This window comes from Halichoeres trimaculatus, unplaced genomic scaffold (assembly GCF_033239565.1).
Source record: "Halichoeres trimaculatus isolate MK-OKI-2021-1 unplaced genomic scaffold, fHalTri1.1 fHalTri1_scaffold_7, whole genome shotgun sequence".
Lineage (NCBI taxonomy): Eukaryota > Metazoa > Chordata > Actinopteri > Labriformes > Labridae > Halichoeres > Halichoeres trimaculatus.
This window is the reverse complement of record NW_027437185.1, coordinates 30,528,620-30,545,531: the sequence shown is the minus strand read 5'-3', so window position 1 is coordinate 30,545,531 and position 16,912 is coordinate 30,528,620. Positions and strand designations below refer to the sequence as shown.

The window sequence follows — 16,912 nt, the reverse complement described above, 5'->3', positions numbered from 1 at the left end:
ATTAATCGATGAATCGGGGGGCAAAAGGGATGAGAATTCATTATAGTAAAATTCACAAAACCAAATATACGCTGTTATTAAGATTTATTAATATATGTACAAAAAAACAACATATTTGAATATAAATTAGGCTAACCAGATGCTACATTTATAAAGAATAACAAATGACATGAATGTATTGTCACTCAAAGAATCAACCGTTTGGGCAAAATAATAGAAAATATATTGTTGTGTCATCAGATTTCGGACTTGTTGGGCCAAAAAGGCAAATAAATAAAAATGTGTCGTCAATTTTTGGACGTCACCTGCTGGTCAAACAGTTCACCCCCTCTGCCTTACCACCATCTGTAGCAGCTAATGCTAATGCTAACGTTGGTTAAATGAACTCCTCGAGGTTTCAAACGGGGTGATGATTTCATAAAAAGACAAAACGAGTCTAAAAAAACGTTTTACACCATATGAGAGGAGTGTATGTGGGATTTTGTAGATCCTTACTTCGCTGTTGAGCTCCTCGGCTCGTCATCGACGAGCCCAACATGTTTGTGTTTTGCAGTCGTACTGCCGTGCCAACTGAGGTCATTTTGTCAACACACTGTGTGCTTTCACTCAGTGTGAAATACTCCCAAACTCCAGAATTTTTTGGGACAAACAGCTTCTTCGGCTCTGCTATTATTTGCATGTTTACTTGTTTCCCTCACCTGCCAGCTCGGCTTCTTCTCCGCCACGCTGATATGTTTAAATGTGATGCATACAGCCCTGCAGCCCGGGTAATCTGCACTCCAGTCCAGTAGGTGGCAGTAATGCACCTTCAGCTAGTTGACAGCCTCTAAATAATCAACAAAAAGGAAGAAGACAAATAAACTGAAGAGAAACTGATACAGAACAGTGCATCAATTATGGAAAAACGTTGTCGACGCTTTGACTAATTGATTTTTATCGATTTGTTGTTGCAGCCCTAATTCAGAATATTATCAATATTTTGTTCTAAGTGAGTAAGAATCAATACAAATAAATGCAGAGTCACTCATATCTGACCCCTGAAGCTTTTTGAGACTGTAACAGGTGTCGGATTAAGAGTTTTAGTATTTTGTTGGAGTCTGAGTTTTATTCACCTCTTCAAGGGATTAAGTCCAGGTTAATTTTTTTTCTAATCCCATATTAGAGGCAGGAATTTGATTTGACAAAACTTCACTGAAGCCACCGTCACCTGGAGGATTTATTTGCTGTGGATGCTCAGCTCTGTGTTCAGCTCATATTGCAGCTCGTCCTGAAGGCCTCAGTAATGTGATCATGTTTTTGATACATTACACTTAAATCCTCTGAGCACAATACGGCCTGATGTTCTTCTCTCATACAGTTTTGGAGGGCAATGAACTCTGAATCTGTACCTACTTGTTGCTACACAACTCTAAAAGATCCCTTCCAAATAAAATCTTTATTTTTATTTTTGATCATTTATCAGTGAAGGTTTTTCAAGTGGTCCTCAAAGCACAGTTTGCTACAGCTGCACACATCCTGTCTGAAGGATTTTCTGACTCTTTTCACATTAGATGGAGACTTTATTTTTTTCACCAGATCACCTGTAAGTTGACCTCGTGGCTTGCCATCCTACTCAGAGACACACAAACACACATAGACAGACACACAGAAGAAGATTAAGGTCAAAGAGGCATCCGCTCTCAGAGAACCAATGAGCACTGGAGGCTTTTTTTTCCTTGCTCTGTGCTTTCTATGCAGAAGTGTGAACAGTTCACACATCACTGCAGATGGAAAATTACAGTGCTCTCCTCCAACATTCCCTCTAAGAACAAGGAATGAGAAGCACCAGTACTTGAAGATTTGATTGAAGGACATGTATTTAGACTTTATCAAGCTTGCTCAACCACTTTGTGCTCTGTATTCATCTATAATTCATGTAAATATCCTAATCGTAGGTTTTTGTTGTCACAAGCATCATCTGGTCTCAGTGCTGCAGTCATTGCTGAAAGCTCAAAACAGCTTCCTCACTCATCTTCAGTCCTCATACTGAGAGTTTGTTTTCTCAGCACTACATTCTCTCCTCCTCTATTGTCTAATTTCCCATCATCCTTTTAGCTGCCTATTGTGCTCACCCTGTCAGGGCTATAATGAACCTGTGGTTAGCTGCTAAAAACGTATGTTTTAAACGAAGTTTCTCTCAGTATCTCTCCATCTGCTGTTGAGGCTGCGGGCCGATGGTCCTTAAAATGACCTGACTGTGTCTTTCTGCCTCCTCTGGGAGATTTTAGGGAAGCAGCTAAAAGCTGGTCACAGCCTGCAGGGAGCGAGTACCAGGAATGCTCAGGACGTATGTAGACCTCAGATCGCTGTTTCTTTATCACCAACAAGGGATGTCAACACAGAAGTACATTAGGTGATGCTGGTGCATAATCATACACAGAGTGGAGTTAAAAGTATTTCAATTAGTGCTCATTAGTTTTCCTCATTGTTTAGGAGTAGTGTTTTACTAAAAGTCCCACTGTGGATACTGGTATTCATTATGTTGTATCATTTCTTAATGTAATGGTTAAGTTGGACACTGTATTCAATGTAATATACCAAAACCAAATACACATACACAGTTTTCTTTTTAGAGATGCTATGAGGAGGATCTGTTTCAATTGGACTGCCTCGCCACCTTCTGGCCCGGAGTCTCACGCACACTGTCATAAAGATGTGACCTTTAGTCGTAGTCGTAGTATTGCTGACAGCCCGACACTGTGAGACAGGTCTGTAATGTGTAACACTAGTAAATCCTGGTCATGTCCTGCCAGTTATCGACCAAGCAGAGCTAACGTAACCTCACTCTTCATTTTATTGATAGACTCTCAAGTTTGAACAGACCACTGCAGAATAACTGCTGACTGTGGGTTAGAATGAACACTATCACAAATAGTTTAGCCCTTTTAGCCTTTAGCTTGGGCTGTTTCTCTCTCCTGTTTAGTTTTCTTCCGCTCTTCTGTCCTTTTCTGTCTAACAGTTAAGCTCCAGGGTCCACCATCACTACAGAATTAATAACAGACATAGTTTTCAAGCAGAGTAAAACACAGATCTCTTGTATCACTTCCACACTTGGTCAGCCAGCGTGGTGTTGTCATGGAGACTTGGACGTGCTGTATATCAACTCAATCAAGATGCTACAAAGAAGTATTTTGAAATAACCTACATTGGTGCAGATAATGTCATTTTAAAGTGTGGATTACAATTGGGCATTTATCTAGAAGGGAGACTTTTTCAAGATAACTTTCAAAATCCTCACAGCCTCTTTAACAGAAGGAATGTTGTTTTTTTTACATGACAGGATGTAATTTCTCTACGTAGTAGCACAGTTCTTCTCTGCTATCCGTATAGTGCATGGCAGAGTTTTGCCCTGATGTGTTTAGAGACACGCAGACACATGAGCGCACACACATAAGCACATTTTATAGCGGACAGAAAGTCTGGAAAACCACCACAAGAGAATGTAACACCCGCTCTCCTCTCCTGCAAGCAAGAAGTTTGAAGCAGTTTAAAAAGAATGTGCAGTTTGCCATCTGTTAGTTGGATGCTGGATGTAATCAGCTGAGCTGTCAGCTGATTGGGTGTTAAGAGCCATGATATGTTGTGAGCCAAGCTTGATTTCCAACTGCTCAATTCTGACTTTTGGATCCATGTTTACTGCAAAACAAAATAATGTATTACTTCTTGCATAGATTTCAAATTGAGCGGTTTTTCATTAAACACATCATGTTAGCTAAATCTACAGGTTTTCTATCAAGCGTTCGCAGGAAGTTACAGAGTAAACAATTGCAACACATCAAGCAGCATGAAGTCTTCTAAACATTTGTTGTGTTGGGAAATTATTGAATTTATAATGATGATGATTGTGGAACACTAATTATTTCTCAGGCTTTAATCCTAGCATCCATAATCCTGTGCTGTGTGTCTCTGGCTGAATATATGAGCATCCTTGTGTTGACTCCTCGATCAGCTGTTTGCTATTCCTCCCTCAGCTCCACATATTGATGTGATTCTATTGAGGGGTTTCTTTGAGGGCAGCCAAGGCTGACTTCTGCCCTCAAGGTCACATTTGCTGTACGGGAATCAAAAGCCTGTGATGACTGACGCACAGAGCTGCAAATCTGACAGTGTAGCTGATCCTTGTGGAAATATGAGATAATCCATGTCGAATCAGTCAGAAAAGCAGCTGAATAGGAAGAAAGAAGCGGAGGTCTGTTTGCAAACACTGTTTGGGTGAGACAGTACGATGAAGAGATGAGCAAATAGAGATGAAGGGGACCAGAATGTTTGTCAGCAGGGTCAGAAGTCAGCCTGATCCAGCACTTATAGTGCTCTTATCACCCACAAAGTCAAACACAGAGCTCTGAAAGAGAGCCTCAATCGATAAGCACTCTTTTTCCCTTAGAGGGATGGGAATGACCTCTGCTTGGTAAGAAGACGCTTTGGATGTGAGGATTGGCTGTCAAATTTTCTCTCGTACAATGTTTCACGGTCAGTTTTATGAACTTGTAACTCAACATTTACACAAAACAAAACAATCCAAAAGCTGAAAGATTTGGTTGCTTAAATGTAGTGCATTGATTTTCCTGTTGTTTTTTGGCGAAGCCTTTGCCCACATGTGCTTCCTCTGCCCACGTGTGTGTGTTTGCTTCAGTGACTGCAGTTAACCTCCTGTAAACTGTTTTAAAACAGCTATGAAACAACTCACCACCAGGCCTCCAACTCTTCATTTTCTGTCCTGCAGAGTGTCCAAGGGTTGTGTCGTAGTTTACAGGGTTGTGTTAGTTAACAAGCCTGTGAAGTCAGCAGCTTTATCACAGAGACACACAGACACTGGTGGTTATATCAGGCCCCTCTGCACCAGCTACAGCAGGCTGCTCTGAAATTAGCCGCTCGGAGAGGAAGGCAAAGAGGCAAATAACATTATTCCACACCGCCAGCTGTGTCTGAACACCAGGAATACCAATGTAGCACTTGTTGTGCAGGAGGACACACGTGTTACCTCCACACTGAGCTCTGCGACAGACTTTGTGAGGTGTGAAGACTGTGCAGGCTGCAGTGCGTCTCATTATTAACAGCAGTGTTGGCTTTGGCATCAGAAGAGGGCAGCTCAGCTCAGCCAGCAGTCACAGCAGTTTACAGGTGTGTCACAGAGAAGGAGGTCCACTGGAGGAGAGAGTTAAAGAGCGTTTAGAGGTGTGAAATTGGCTGCAGACAGAGAGAATGAGCCGCTGCTGGATATATGATGTGTTCATGACTTGACTTCAGGGTTTTTATAACTGGATCTAAATGTGTTTGCTTTGTTATGCAACATTTAGCGGGGAGCCTCGAGTCTGGGGTTGCGAGCATGTGATGTGTGTGTGTATGATTTTTGTCCTAAGTTACAGATTTTTCCAAGCTGTTGTTTCTGCACTTTGCAAATATTTAATAACATTTACATTTGTTCACCCTGTCATATTGACCCAGATTTACATATGTACATAAATCTGTATCTGTTTTGTTTCCTGGAATGCTGCAAGAGAGACTTAGCACTTTTGTGACACTTCCATAAGTTAACAGGTCACTGGGACAGGAAGTGTCAAAAGGCCAGACTGTTCAGCCTCGGCGCAGAAACTGAACTAACAGCAGCATCAGGGTGAATAGATTGTAAATGACAGCATTGTTTAAATCACTGTAGGGTTGGAGATACTGCAGGGTCCTGTCTTCTCCTCCTCCTCCTCATCTCGGTCTCTGACCACAGAGGGAAAAGGGCATTTTTGAGAAACCAGTCACAGCATCACAGTGTTGAAAATACATCATTATGTTGATTTATTTTCCAATAGATAGAAAAAAGATGAGTGACATCATGAATATAAATTGGTCTCTTTCTTGCATCCATGCACGTGTTCTGCAGCTCTTAAGGGGAATAGTTCAGGTCTTCCACTTTCTGCATCCTAAACCTGTTTTTTTCTCCAAAGCATTATGGGAGTTTTATCTCTTTTTGTTACATAGTAAAGCTGCAAGTTTGTTCCTCTTAAAATCTGCAAGAGCCAGGAGTGGAGGCAGTCCAGAAATAGCAGCAAAGCTCCATTACCTTTGGGGATAGACTTGTTTATATCTCATTTAAATCATTCCAGGGGTGTATGAATCCATTAAGTCTGTTCTTTTAACATCAAAACTTCTCTCTGTTCTGCAGAAGGAATCTGTAACATGTCTCTGGACTCCAACTCGATGACGATGCCCATGTCAGACCCCAGCGCCTGGGCTACAGCCATGAACAACCTGGGGATGCCTCCAATAGGGATGACTGGACAGCAAATCATACCAGGTAACACACAACTGTTACTATTCAGCACAAAACACTAACACCTGAATGACAAACGGCCCAATAAACAGGGTCATATCAGTGTTTTTGCTGCTGTTGTTTTGTAGCTGGGTCCTGAATACAAAGCATGATTTAACCTCCCAGGAGTTGGCATGCTTAGATTTGTTGTTGTTGTTGTTGTTGTTGTTAATATTTGACATATTTAATTCTGAACAGCAACGCTTCATTTCCATGAATTCACTTCAGAGCTGTAGCTCTTGCTTTTTTCTTCATGTCATGATCACTTGATTAATTTTGCAAAAGGGAAGCTGTTGTTTTTCCCTGAAGCCTTTTCTCTTTTAAGCATGCTGCGGGTAGAATTTTTTAAATTTTAGTGTTTTTACATCATTTTAATTCTTAAATAGAATGATTGAATTGAAGAGTACTTTTGACTGAGCTGTACTGGACTGTGTTTGATTGCATTTATCTTCAAGAATGTTGCTGTTCTGCCACAGTGGACTTCTCATGTGTGGAGCTCTGCTTTGGTCACTTCAAATCAAAGCTTGTTTCTGTAAACAGGTTAAGATGAGTCATGCATAGCAAGGCTATGACCAGTCCAAAGATTTCATAGAAAAAAACTCCTTGGTTCAGTGTGACAGTGGCTAACATGACTCAAGACAAAATCCTCTGAGAACCCAAAGAGAACTGCAGGTCTTCATGACTTTTAAGTAAGCCTGGGCGATAAAATGTTAAAGGTATATAACTTTTCCTTGATAGAAATATGAGGCATGGTCGATAGAATTTCAGTAGAATTAATTCATTCATGTTTTGACGGACATATGATTAGCCAATCATATCTGGGAGGAGGAGATGTAAATATAACCATTTAGTGATCGCAGATTGACTGTTTTGCGTCTATATTTAGCACGTTTGAAAGGCACGTGCAGACTCTCAAAATGTTACACATAAACAGCTGCGGCCATTGTGGCACAGAGCTGCAATGAAAAACAAGGAAAAGAGAAAATGTTCCGTGTGCGCATTAGCACAGTTGGACTTTCAGAAATAAAAGTAGGGGAAACATATCGTCTTTTCAACAACCCTACTTCTGAGCTTTCATTTTTTTTAACTGGAGCTTTGTGTTTTTTCCGGCTGCGCTTGTCTCCACCCTTGTGAATTCAACATTCATCTACTGCGATCTACGGAGAGCACAGGAGATGAACCTCCCTCTTTATCCAAAGTACGACTGCCACTGAATGACCTCTGGACGATCTTGTTGCCAATGCATTTACGATCAATGTCAGCCCAGTCACAGCACTGACCAGCTGCTTTGTTCGGCAACGATGGCTCGAGTGTCACGGTGGAGGGCATGCACGACATCAGACACAGCTCTCACTTCCTGTGTAGCAGCGTGTGACCCATACATCTTATTTCTCTAACTTATTTCATCGCTTCAAACTTAGTTTTTTGTTTACGGCCTCTGTCCTCTCCCAAACTCTCCATGGTGACAGCAGGTAGCACGCGATAAATCCTTATTTTTATGGGGCGGTTTGCTCCTGTTATCAATTGCACACAACATACCCACCAATGACAAAAATAAAGTTGATGTTCCCGTTTTATTTATTTGAAGAAGTTGTATAATGTTCTTCAGTTCATCTGTCACATTCAACCTCTGACAAAAGATAAACCAAGTCAAAAATAACCTTCTGATGTATTCACATCTCATTTATGAGTAACTGCGCATCTAAGCTTGACAAAATAGTTACTTGATTTATACCATGATAAATATCAATATTGACTGATATGAAAAAAAATATCATTTTAGGATTTTTCCTCATATCACCCAACCCCACTTTTAAAGTATCATCTCTTTGATTTATGTTTTGATATTTTTCATTTGTCTCTCTCTGGGCCAACACCTGCAAGGGCACACAGTAATGAATTAATAAAAATGCAAATTGTCAGTGATAACGTATCATATGTGTTGCTCTCTGTAATTAACAAACTGGCAGTGACCTTCACCTGACATTGGCTGGTCTGCTGGAGAGAACAGTCAAAAAGGAAATCTCACTCATTAGATTATTTAATGTTTTGGTTTTACAAATCAGGGGGCAGCTGATTGGGACAAGAACAAGTTATTCTTTACATTGTGCTGTAGCTTTGTAATGTACCCAATCTGATCTCTCTACAATCCATCACAGTAAGGTTTGTCAGAATTCTTGCTCTCCACCTCTGAAGAGCCCTTCTGTCATGTCTTTTCTGTCTCCTCAGTCGAGAGCTTTTCTCCAAAGCCTTTTATAAATCACTTCCAACTTCTTAGCTGGAATGCACTTTCATATTTGAAATATGCCAAGCCTTGTGTGTGTTTGTGTGTAGATGCTTGTGTGTGCACTCTGAGAGATGAACAGCAGACACACACACACCCACACTCTTGCTCCAACCTGGCATTTTTTAAATATGGTGAACTTAAACCTTCCTGCTGAGGCGAGACAGCGGAGACAACCTCCTGTGTTTGAGCTGTTCACAGTGCGTCCTATGCAGACTGTGTGAGTTTTGATGTAAGGAAAAGCACAGGTGTGGGACTGCTTTGTTTCTGTCTAAATGTGTCATTAAGTCACGCCAGCGGTGATACAGTGTGCACAACATCGGAGACTAAAACTGGCACACATGAGAGGAAAGCCGCAATCAGTGAAGTCATTATCTGCACCTGTGTTTGTTAATGTGTGTGTGTGTTGTGACAAAGGTCAGTGAAACAGCTCTGATAATAAATCAGTCCTTCTGCCTGCAGCAACAGTTTAAACCAGGTGCAAATCTGAGCAAAGAAAAACTGAGGGAGAGGAAGGACTTTTTTCAAAACCGACCTTGTGACTTGTAATCGGAGCCCCAGTGATGATTAGTCTCATATGACATGAATGTAGGTTGTGAATTAATGCAGCTTAAATTACATTTTTGCTCATCTGATCTTGTGGGCTTAATAAAAACAAGGCTAATGTGTAATTTGTACAAGCAAGCGACTGAGGTAGAGGTCAATTAAACACCGCGAGGTGAGAGAAAGAGCTGTAATCAGACTAAATAATGGGACTTTCCTGAGTGGGTGTCCCCTGAGTGATCAGGGTCTTTTATCCTAAACACATGAGGGATCAGGAGCAGTTTGTGTTTCTGCTGTAGCTCAGACTGAAACAAGGAGGCAGTGATGGAGAGGGAGGAGACGCAGGTTAATAGGACAGCTGTGACTCCCCGAGTAGATCACCTGGAGTAACAGCTGCTGTTTCACCACCTTCACCTCTTCCTCTTCCCTTTCCTAATATCCTGTTTCCCCTTCCTCCCTCACAGCCTGAATTACCCACAGCTCATTTATATCTTATAACAGCTGAGTCAGCCTCTGTAACCGAAACACGCGCTGTTACTTTCTGAGCTCCTTCACACTCAGACTCCTTTGAGTCACACTGAAACGCTCATCTGAGCACAAACTGAGAGAAATGACGGCAGATCCACTCCAGCAGCTAATTATATTTTATATCTATGATGTAAGGCTCAGAAAAGTTATTCTCTCTGTCCTATGAAGATGGGGAACACTTCTGATATGTAAATTCAGGAAATGTGCTGCTGTGTTATCATCGCTCTACATACATTACTCACAGGCCTCTTCTTTCCTCCCATCATGCATTTTTCATTTCACTCAGGCCAGAACAACTTTACATGTTGAACCCCGGGAGAAGTGTGAGCGGGAAGTTTAAAGCTCTCTGTCCGTGCTTGTTTCTATTTCCTCAGATTACAGAAAACAATGAGGAAGAGGAAATCCAAAGTTAACACCTTGTATTTCTAAATTGAACTTTTATTGAGTGATGTAATTGAGCTAAACTTGGCTGCTTCTTTCTGAGTTAATAAAAAAGTTTCCATGTTGGAGAAACACTCTTGTCTCTTGGTGTTATGTAGCTTTTGTTTCTGCAGCACCTTGCGGTTTGGAGGTAATCCAAGTGGATGAGTTATTGATTCCTCAGAGCGTCATCTTTGCCTCCTTTTTGTTCCAGCTCCAAACAACAGGGGGGAATTCAGCCTCACTTCTTTCTGGTTTAATGTGGGAGTGAGCTCATGCATGCGTTGGACTGGTTGTAAGCCTCCGTGTAGCTTTAAGTGGGTTTTATGCATCAGTTTGTCTCATTCATTAAAAAGTAAGTGCCTGTGCTGGACTGTTTTCATTAAACACTGAAGTTTGTCTCTGTTTCATCCACTGTGTGTGAGAGAGCGTGTTTCTGCCTCCACTCAAGTGGATTAATGCAGAAAGACAGCTGGATAAACAGACCACTGAGGGCATCAAACTTCTGCTGCTTAACCAAGATTAATGCGCGTATCCAGTACTTATAGTTTTATTTCTATGGATAGACTGGGCAGTGGGTGTTTGTTTGGAAGCTACTGCATTCAGATGTATGTATTGGTGAAGTGTTTAGCTATGAAGGGTTGGAAATCAGGCCACAGACTTGAGTTGAGCTGTATGATAAACAGTGCTGGAGGTGCAAAGGAGAGTAGCAGAGGACTTTCAGTTTTCAGTTTTCTCTCTTTGTCTTAATGCAGGAGGTTGTCGTCATTTGTTTGAGGGATTAAGGGTGTTGTCATTTCAGGGATTGGAAAGCCCTCTTGCAAAAACAAATATTTCTAAATGAAAGTGACTTTCTGACCCAGCCAAAGAATGGCCTTCAGGGAAAATTAGGAAATAGAAAACAGAAAATTTAAGTCGAGAACCCACCTATCGTCAAAGCAGTCTTTTGGAAATCAGTCGCCCAACATGAGATCAAAACTTTGTATCAATCCAAATAGAGCTGTGATTAACTTTATAGAAGTTAGATATCAATTTCTTGAGTCCATTAGCACCAAAACCAACCAATTAAAACTGTTTCCTGTTGGAATGTCCTGACTGCATGCGAGTGATGCAGCCATTTTCACTCCAACACCATGTTTCTGTATTAATTCCTAGGGCTGGGACGATATGCTGTTCTAGCGATTCGATTCTATTATGATTTTTGGGATGCTGATTCAATTTAAATTGCAATATAATTACGATTTTTGCTATTTTAAGTCTGCTTTTTTATCACCAGACCATGTGAAAAAGTTAAATGATGATGATAATGTCTACAGACTATATCAGGAGCCATATTTTCCCATAAAATGTACATCACGTGATTCAGAAAGAAACATTTTATCCTCTGCTGGAGAAAAGTAACTAACTTTTCAATCCAGTTTATGAGCAAAGGCTGAAATGAAGAATTTGAATTTGAAAGAAAAAATGATTTTTTGACAAAGAATCCTGATTTTGATATTGCCAAACAAAAAATCTTGATATATTGATTTTTTTTCTCCCACCCCTATTAATTAGGGTCCTCAGCCAAAGGCAGAGGGCACTATTGTATTCCGTACGTTTCTTTTTCCTTTTGGTTTTGACATCTAATGGTTACTTCATAGATTTTATATAAGGATTCGGAGCATGATACCTCCTCTTTTCACAACAGCAACACAACTAAAGTCTCAGATGGTTGGAGGTAGGTTGCTGATATAGTTTGTAGGGGTGGGAGAAAAAGAAGAAAATTGACTTATTGGGATTTTTTTGTTTGACAATATCAAAATCTGGATTCTTTGTCAAAAAATTGATTACTTTTTTCAAATTCAAATTCTTCATTGCAGTCTTTGTTTGGAATGGAAAAAACTTACCACTTCTCTCCAGCAGAGGGTGAAATGTTTCTTGCTGACTCACGTGATGTGCATTTTATGGGAAAATATGGCTCCTGATATAGTTTGTGGACATTATCATCATTATTTAACTTTTTCACATGGTTTGGTGTTTTGGGGTAGAAAACTAAAAATCGCAAAAATAGTATACAGATGAATCACCATTTAAATCAAATCGGCACCTAAGAAATCGTAATAAAATTTAATCGTGAGAATAGCATATCGTGCCAGCCCTAATAGTTTGTTTACATGACGTCTACTTCTACGTGATGCAAAGCAACATCCAACACTCACATGCTGTCAGGACACTGTGTTACAGAGTTCATACAAACTGTTATGCATGTAGTTGAAATCTCAATCCCAAGTTGCATTTATATGAGGAAGGTATGAGAAAATAAAGAAGTTTCTCACCCTCCAAGCAGTCGATGAGGTTAACTGGGTCTGTTTAAGAATCTCTTTTACTGTTCACTAAGCAATCTAAATGCCACTTCAATTACACCATGCACAACACACATTTGAATCACCTCTCTCCTGAGATGTCTCTGTTACTTGTGAAATACTATCATTCTATGTAAAATCCACTGAGATTGTAATAAATGACTAGTCTTGCGTTCAGTGACAGGAAAGGAAAAGGTCCTCTCTGTAACATAAACACAGACTATCTGACTTAAACAAGACCTAAACTATAAGTGGAGAAGCTGGACTTCAGAAATGAGATTTATATTGAAAGAACTTGACCCATATGTTCCAGGGATGGTTCGAGATATCTCTGCAGGAAAACTGCTAAAGTTTTATAAGCTGGGGCTAGAGTGTGAGATTTTTCTTTTTATTGCAGTGGAGTGTATTATAAACATCAATTTTAGTATCTGCAGCTGCTCTGCCAAGTGTGTGTCGACCTAATTCATTGGCCCTGCGGTAAAACAGAAGAGCAGTTATTAAAGTTTGAAAGTATGTAATGAATGTCAAGATGTAACAGAACAATTATCCATGGGTTTGAGACAAGAGCGCAGAAAGATTAGGCAGTTTCAGTGGTTGTGGAAAACTTGAAGGTTTGAGAAACTGTCCACAGGGTTTTTCCTCTGGTCAGAAGAAAAGTGGAATGATTCAGGTCGAGGAGTCTTGAGTTGGTCATCTTTGTAAAAGTGTGAAGCAGTGTGTCTGGTTTCAAGTAGTTTATTTTGAGTGTGTGTCACCAATAGCATCACCACACTGGAAAATATAAAGTCTGCGAGACACAGGAAGAAACAACTGAGGCATGTCTTGGTGAGTAAGCCCAACCTGGTGAGAAAAGACCCAGAGATTGCACAAACTTTGTGAACAAAGTAGAACAAAGTAGAAATTACGACAGCGACAGCAGGATTGAACATCTGGTTTGAGCATCTGACAGAGACAGAGACAGAGGATGTCTGTCCAGGAGAGTTCAGCGTGTATTTCTCCATCTTTCATCAGAACTTTCTCAAACACACCCAGGCTATAAGCAGAACCAGATGGAGAGCTATAGAGTTCCTCCTCCTATATTCCTGTCCAAACACAGACCTCACAAGATGGTTTCTATTAACAGAGACACTCCACAGTATGTGTTGTATCACACATCAGCTCCTCTGTGTATTTAGCTTAGAATGAAGACTCCACACTTGAATCTCAGCCTTTAACAAAGTCTTGGTGTGTGAAATCACTCGGAAACATTTGTCAAGCGAACTGCTTTTAAAGCCTTTCTTACAGATTATGATCTCAGTGCGGAGAGGTCCAACCAAAGAGTAATTTCCTCTTTTCAGCTTGTGTTATTGAACAGTGTGAGCTAGGTGAAGTGGAAAAAAATGTCCCAGATCCAAAGAAGATCAAAATCACTGCAACTGCAATGAAATATGAAAAAAAAATAACCAGACAAGAAGATGTTGTACAGGTGGAATCCAGTTCCACCTCCCAAATAGACGTCACAAAATCAAGAGCTTTAAACTAGTGCTGTCCGGCTTTTAAGAAAATAATCTAATTAATTACAGGATTTGTAAATAATTAATTGGATTAATCGCATTTTAATCTTGCATCTGCTTAAGGTCCCCTAATAAAGAATTTGAATTCTAGGATGTCACAAAATTGAAGTGCATGACTGATCACATGTATACAGTATGGGTGGGTAAAAATATTTATGAATCGATACATCAAAATATTTCCTCGCCATATTCAATATCGATTTAGCAAAGCCTATGAATCATTTAATCTCCTGGCAAGTGAGGGGGACTCTGTGTTTTTTTTTGCGTTGTACTGAAGGGGACCACCAGGGACCGAACAACAAAAAAATGGCAGCCGAAGCAGCAACAGCAGCATAAAGCCATATCTTATGGCTTAAATGTCTAATATTTGGGTTGTTTAATTGCCCCAAAACATGAGGTGAAATACGACGATTGTTCTCATAATAATAATAATAATAACTTAATTGGATGGCACTTTTTAAAACAGAAGTTTACATAGTGCTTTAATAGCCGAACATAAAAACAAACACAAGCATCACACATGGAACACAAGCTTCGACCCGTATGAACCCAGGCAATACAAGAACCATGCAATATGAAATGAGAATGAGAGCCTGTAGACCAAGATAAAAGCTAAAAACATCAATCAACCCAAAAAAAAATGAAATAAAGTAAGTAAAAAACAAAAAGGGGTTGGGAGCAGAGAGCGTGAAACATGGGACATGGCCTTCATGGCGGCTGCTCCTCAGCTCTGGAACAGTCTGCCTGAGCATATCCGTTCCACCAGCTCAGTTGAGGTTTTTAAATCATTTTTAAAGACTCACTTCTTTTCCCTGGCTTTTAATCAAAGTTGAGTGCACATCTTAGTTTTTTTATATATTTTATTTTATTTTATTTTTTATTTGTTTTATGTGTTTTATGTGTATTGATGTATTTTAATGAATACAGACAGACTTTTGCTTATGTTTTAGATATTTTAAGCCATATGTGTTGTTTGTGTTTGTACAGCACTTTGGTCAACTTCGGTTGTTTTAAATGTGCTCTATAAATAAAGTTTGAGTTGAGTTGAGTTAAGAAAATCTATAATCGAAGTATTTAAATCAATATCAGATCGCGACCTACAGAATCAAAATCGAATCTTATCATGAGGTTCTTGGCAATACCCAGCCCTAGTATACACCTAGAAGAGAAGAGAAGATTTGTAAATCCATTTTTTTTATAACTGGCCAGTATTGAAATGCCTGTGTCCGAGAAGTAAATCATGTTTTTCAGCAGGGGGAGGCGGAGTCTGTTGGAGCTTGTCAGTCAAAATCCTGCTCATAAACTACTGTGGGTGAGAGCGTTGCGCTCTTTGGCTGAGAGCTCAGCATGGATATGAGGAGAAGATGTGAGATGACAGAGACATAGCGAGACGCTGCAAGTCAGAAAAGTTCAGGCAGCTCACGCTCCAACTGAGGATGTGTTGAGGTAGTTCAGAGAGAAAGTGCGGCATGAACACAAGAAAGATGACAGAGATCATGGAGAGGATCATAGGATGGAGCGCCTGAGACGAACATGATTAAAAAAACAGAATGTTTTGTCTGTTTGTTGAATCAAAAACAGGAAAAGAGACATAAAAGAAGAGAGTCATAATTAATAAATCTAACTAACGCTTTAAAGTGACACCCCTATTTTAAACACAAACACAATCCTAGAGAGACCTAATGTAAAGAAAGGATGACTCTTTTCTGGGACCAGATGTTCCTTTTTGTGTTTGTCTAACCATGACACTAAAGCATATCTTTCCCATCCAGTAACTTTAATATTTTGACAAGAAAAGGTGTTTGTTTCATCAGAGGAATAATGAGTTTGATTAGCCTGTTAGCTCAACCACACACTCTCCACCAAGAGCAGAGATATTTGGCCTTTCACACATGTGTTTGCAAGGTTAACATAATTAATTTTAGATGCTCATTCGTATGCATGGACACACAAACAAACTAAAACACCCTGGAGAATAGATAAACCAGCTTGAGGGACACACAGCTCCTCCCTGAGTAAACAACCCCTGCTTTGTCTCCGTCCTCATCCCTCCCCCACAGTCGCCTCAAAACTTCCACTGCTGCACAAAAATAAGCCCAGGAACTCATGCACAGAATCCAAAATGGAATATATTAAAACTTTGTGTCATGCCTGATAGCCAATCATTTAAAGACTGCTCCTCAGGCAGACTGAACCAGGGTCCCTTCATTGTCACACATTAGCTCACCTGAATTAACATCAGGAAATATATTAGCTGACAGTCGCTCCTTTGCCCAGAGCCTTTTGACTGAGCGCTGTGTCCCTTTCTGCTGACTGCACTGGAGCTGCACTGGTTCAATGCCAGAGGATTTTGGCTGTGTGTAGGCGGACAGAGTGGATAGACTTTGGATATACAGTGTGTCTGTGGGGAAAGAAAATAGAGCAGGAGTTATAAGGCTGCAGTAATGAAACTTTCTGACAGCTCTCCCTTTCTGTGGCAGCTATATTCGATTAAAGGCTGGATATCATTAAAAGTTAGATCTGTTGGGGAGATTTGACGATGGAGGTGTCACATTAAAAAGATGAACTCCTTAAAAAACAGAACCTTGTTTAGGTGTAATGGAAAAGGGGGATTGAATAACCTTTATAAACAGTAAGATGTTTGTATTGAATTTCTCTCCTGCAGGATGCAGATAGGAAAACTGTTCCTGCAGGAGAAATGAAGTCTGAGATGTTCACATGAAAATGCAAAGCGTGTGACTCCTGGCAGAGATTGAGAGAGGCAGATTTCAGCCACTGGTAGGGTTCCAGGTGGTGCTGCTAGCTCGTCTCATTAGAGGATATTATCCAGCATGCCTCACAGCAACCATCCATGTCACCTCTGTCAACACCCCCACCTTCTGCTGGCTGCTAGAAGGGACGT

The 16,912-nt window shown here is 40.3% G+C and overlaps 1 protein-coding gene across 3 annotated transcripts in view; it reads left to right on the top strand.

Annotated features, from left to right (window-relative positions):
• Positions 1–16,912, top strand: part of LOC141793342 (ecto-NOX disulfide-thiol exchanger 2-like) — a 159,521-nt gene that overhangs the window by 93,419 nt on the left and 49,190 nt on the right. For all 3 annotated transcript variants that reach the window (XM_074673964.1, XM_074673966.1, XM_074673965.1), the window contains one exon: positions 6,194–6,325. In XM_074673964.1, coding sequence (XP_074530065.1) covers positions 6,194–6,325 — 132 coding nt within the window. The remainder of the gene's footprint in view (positions 1–6,193; positions 6,326–16,912) is intronic.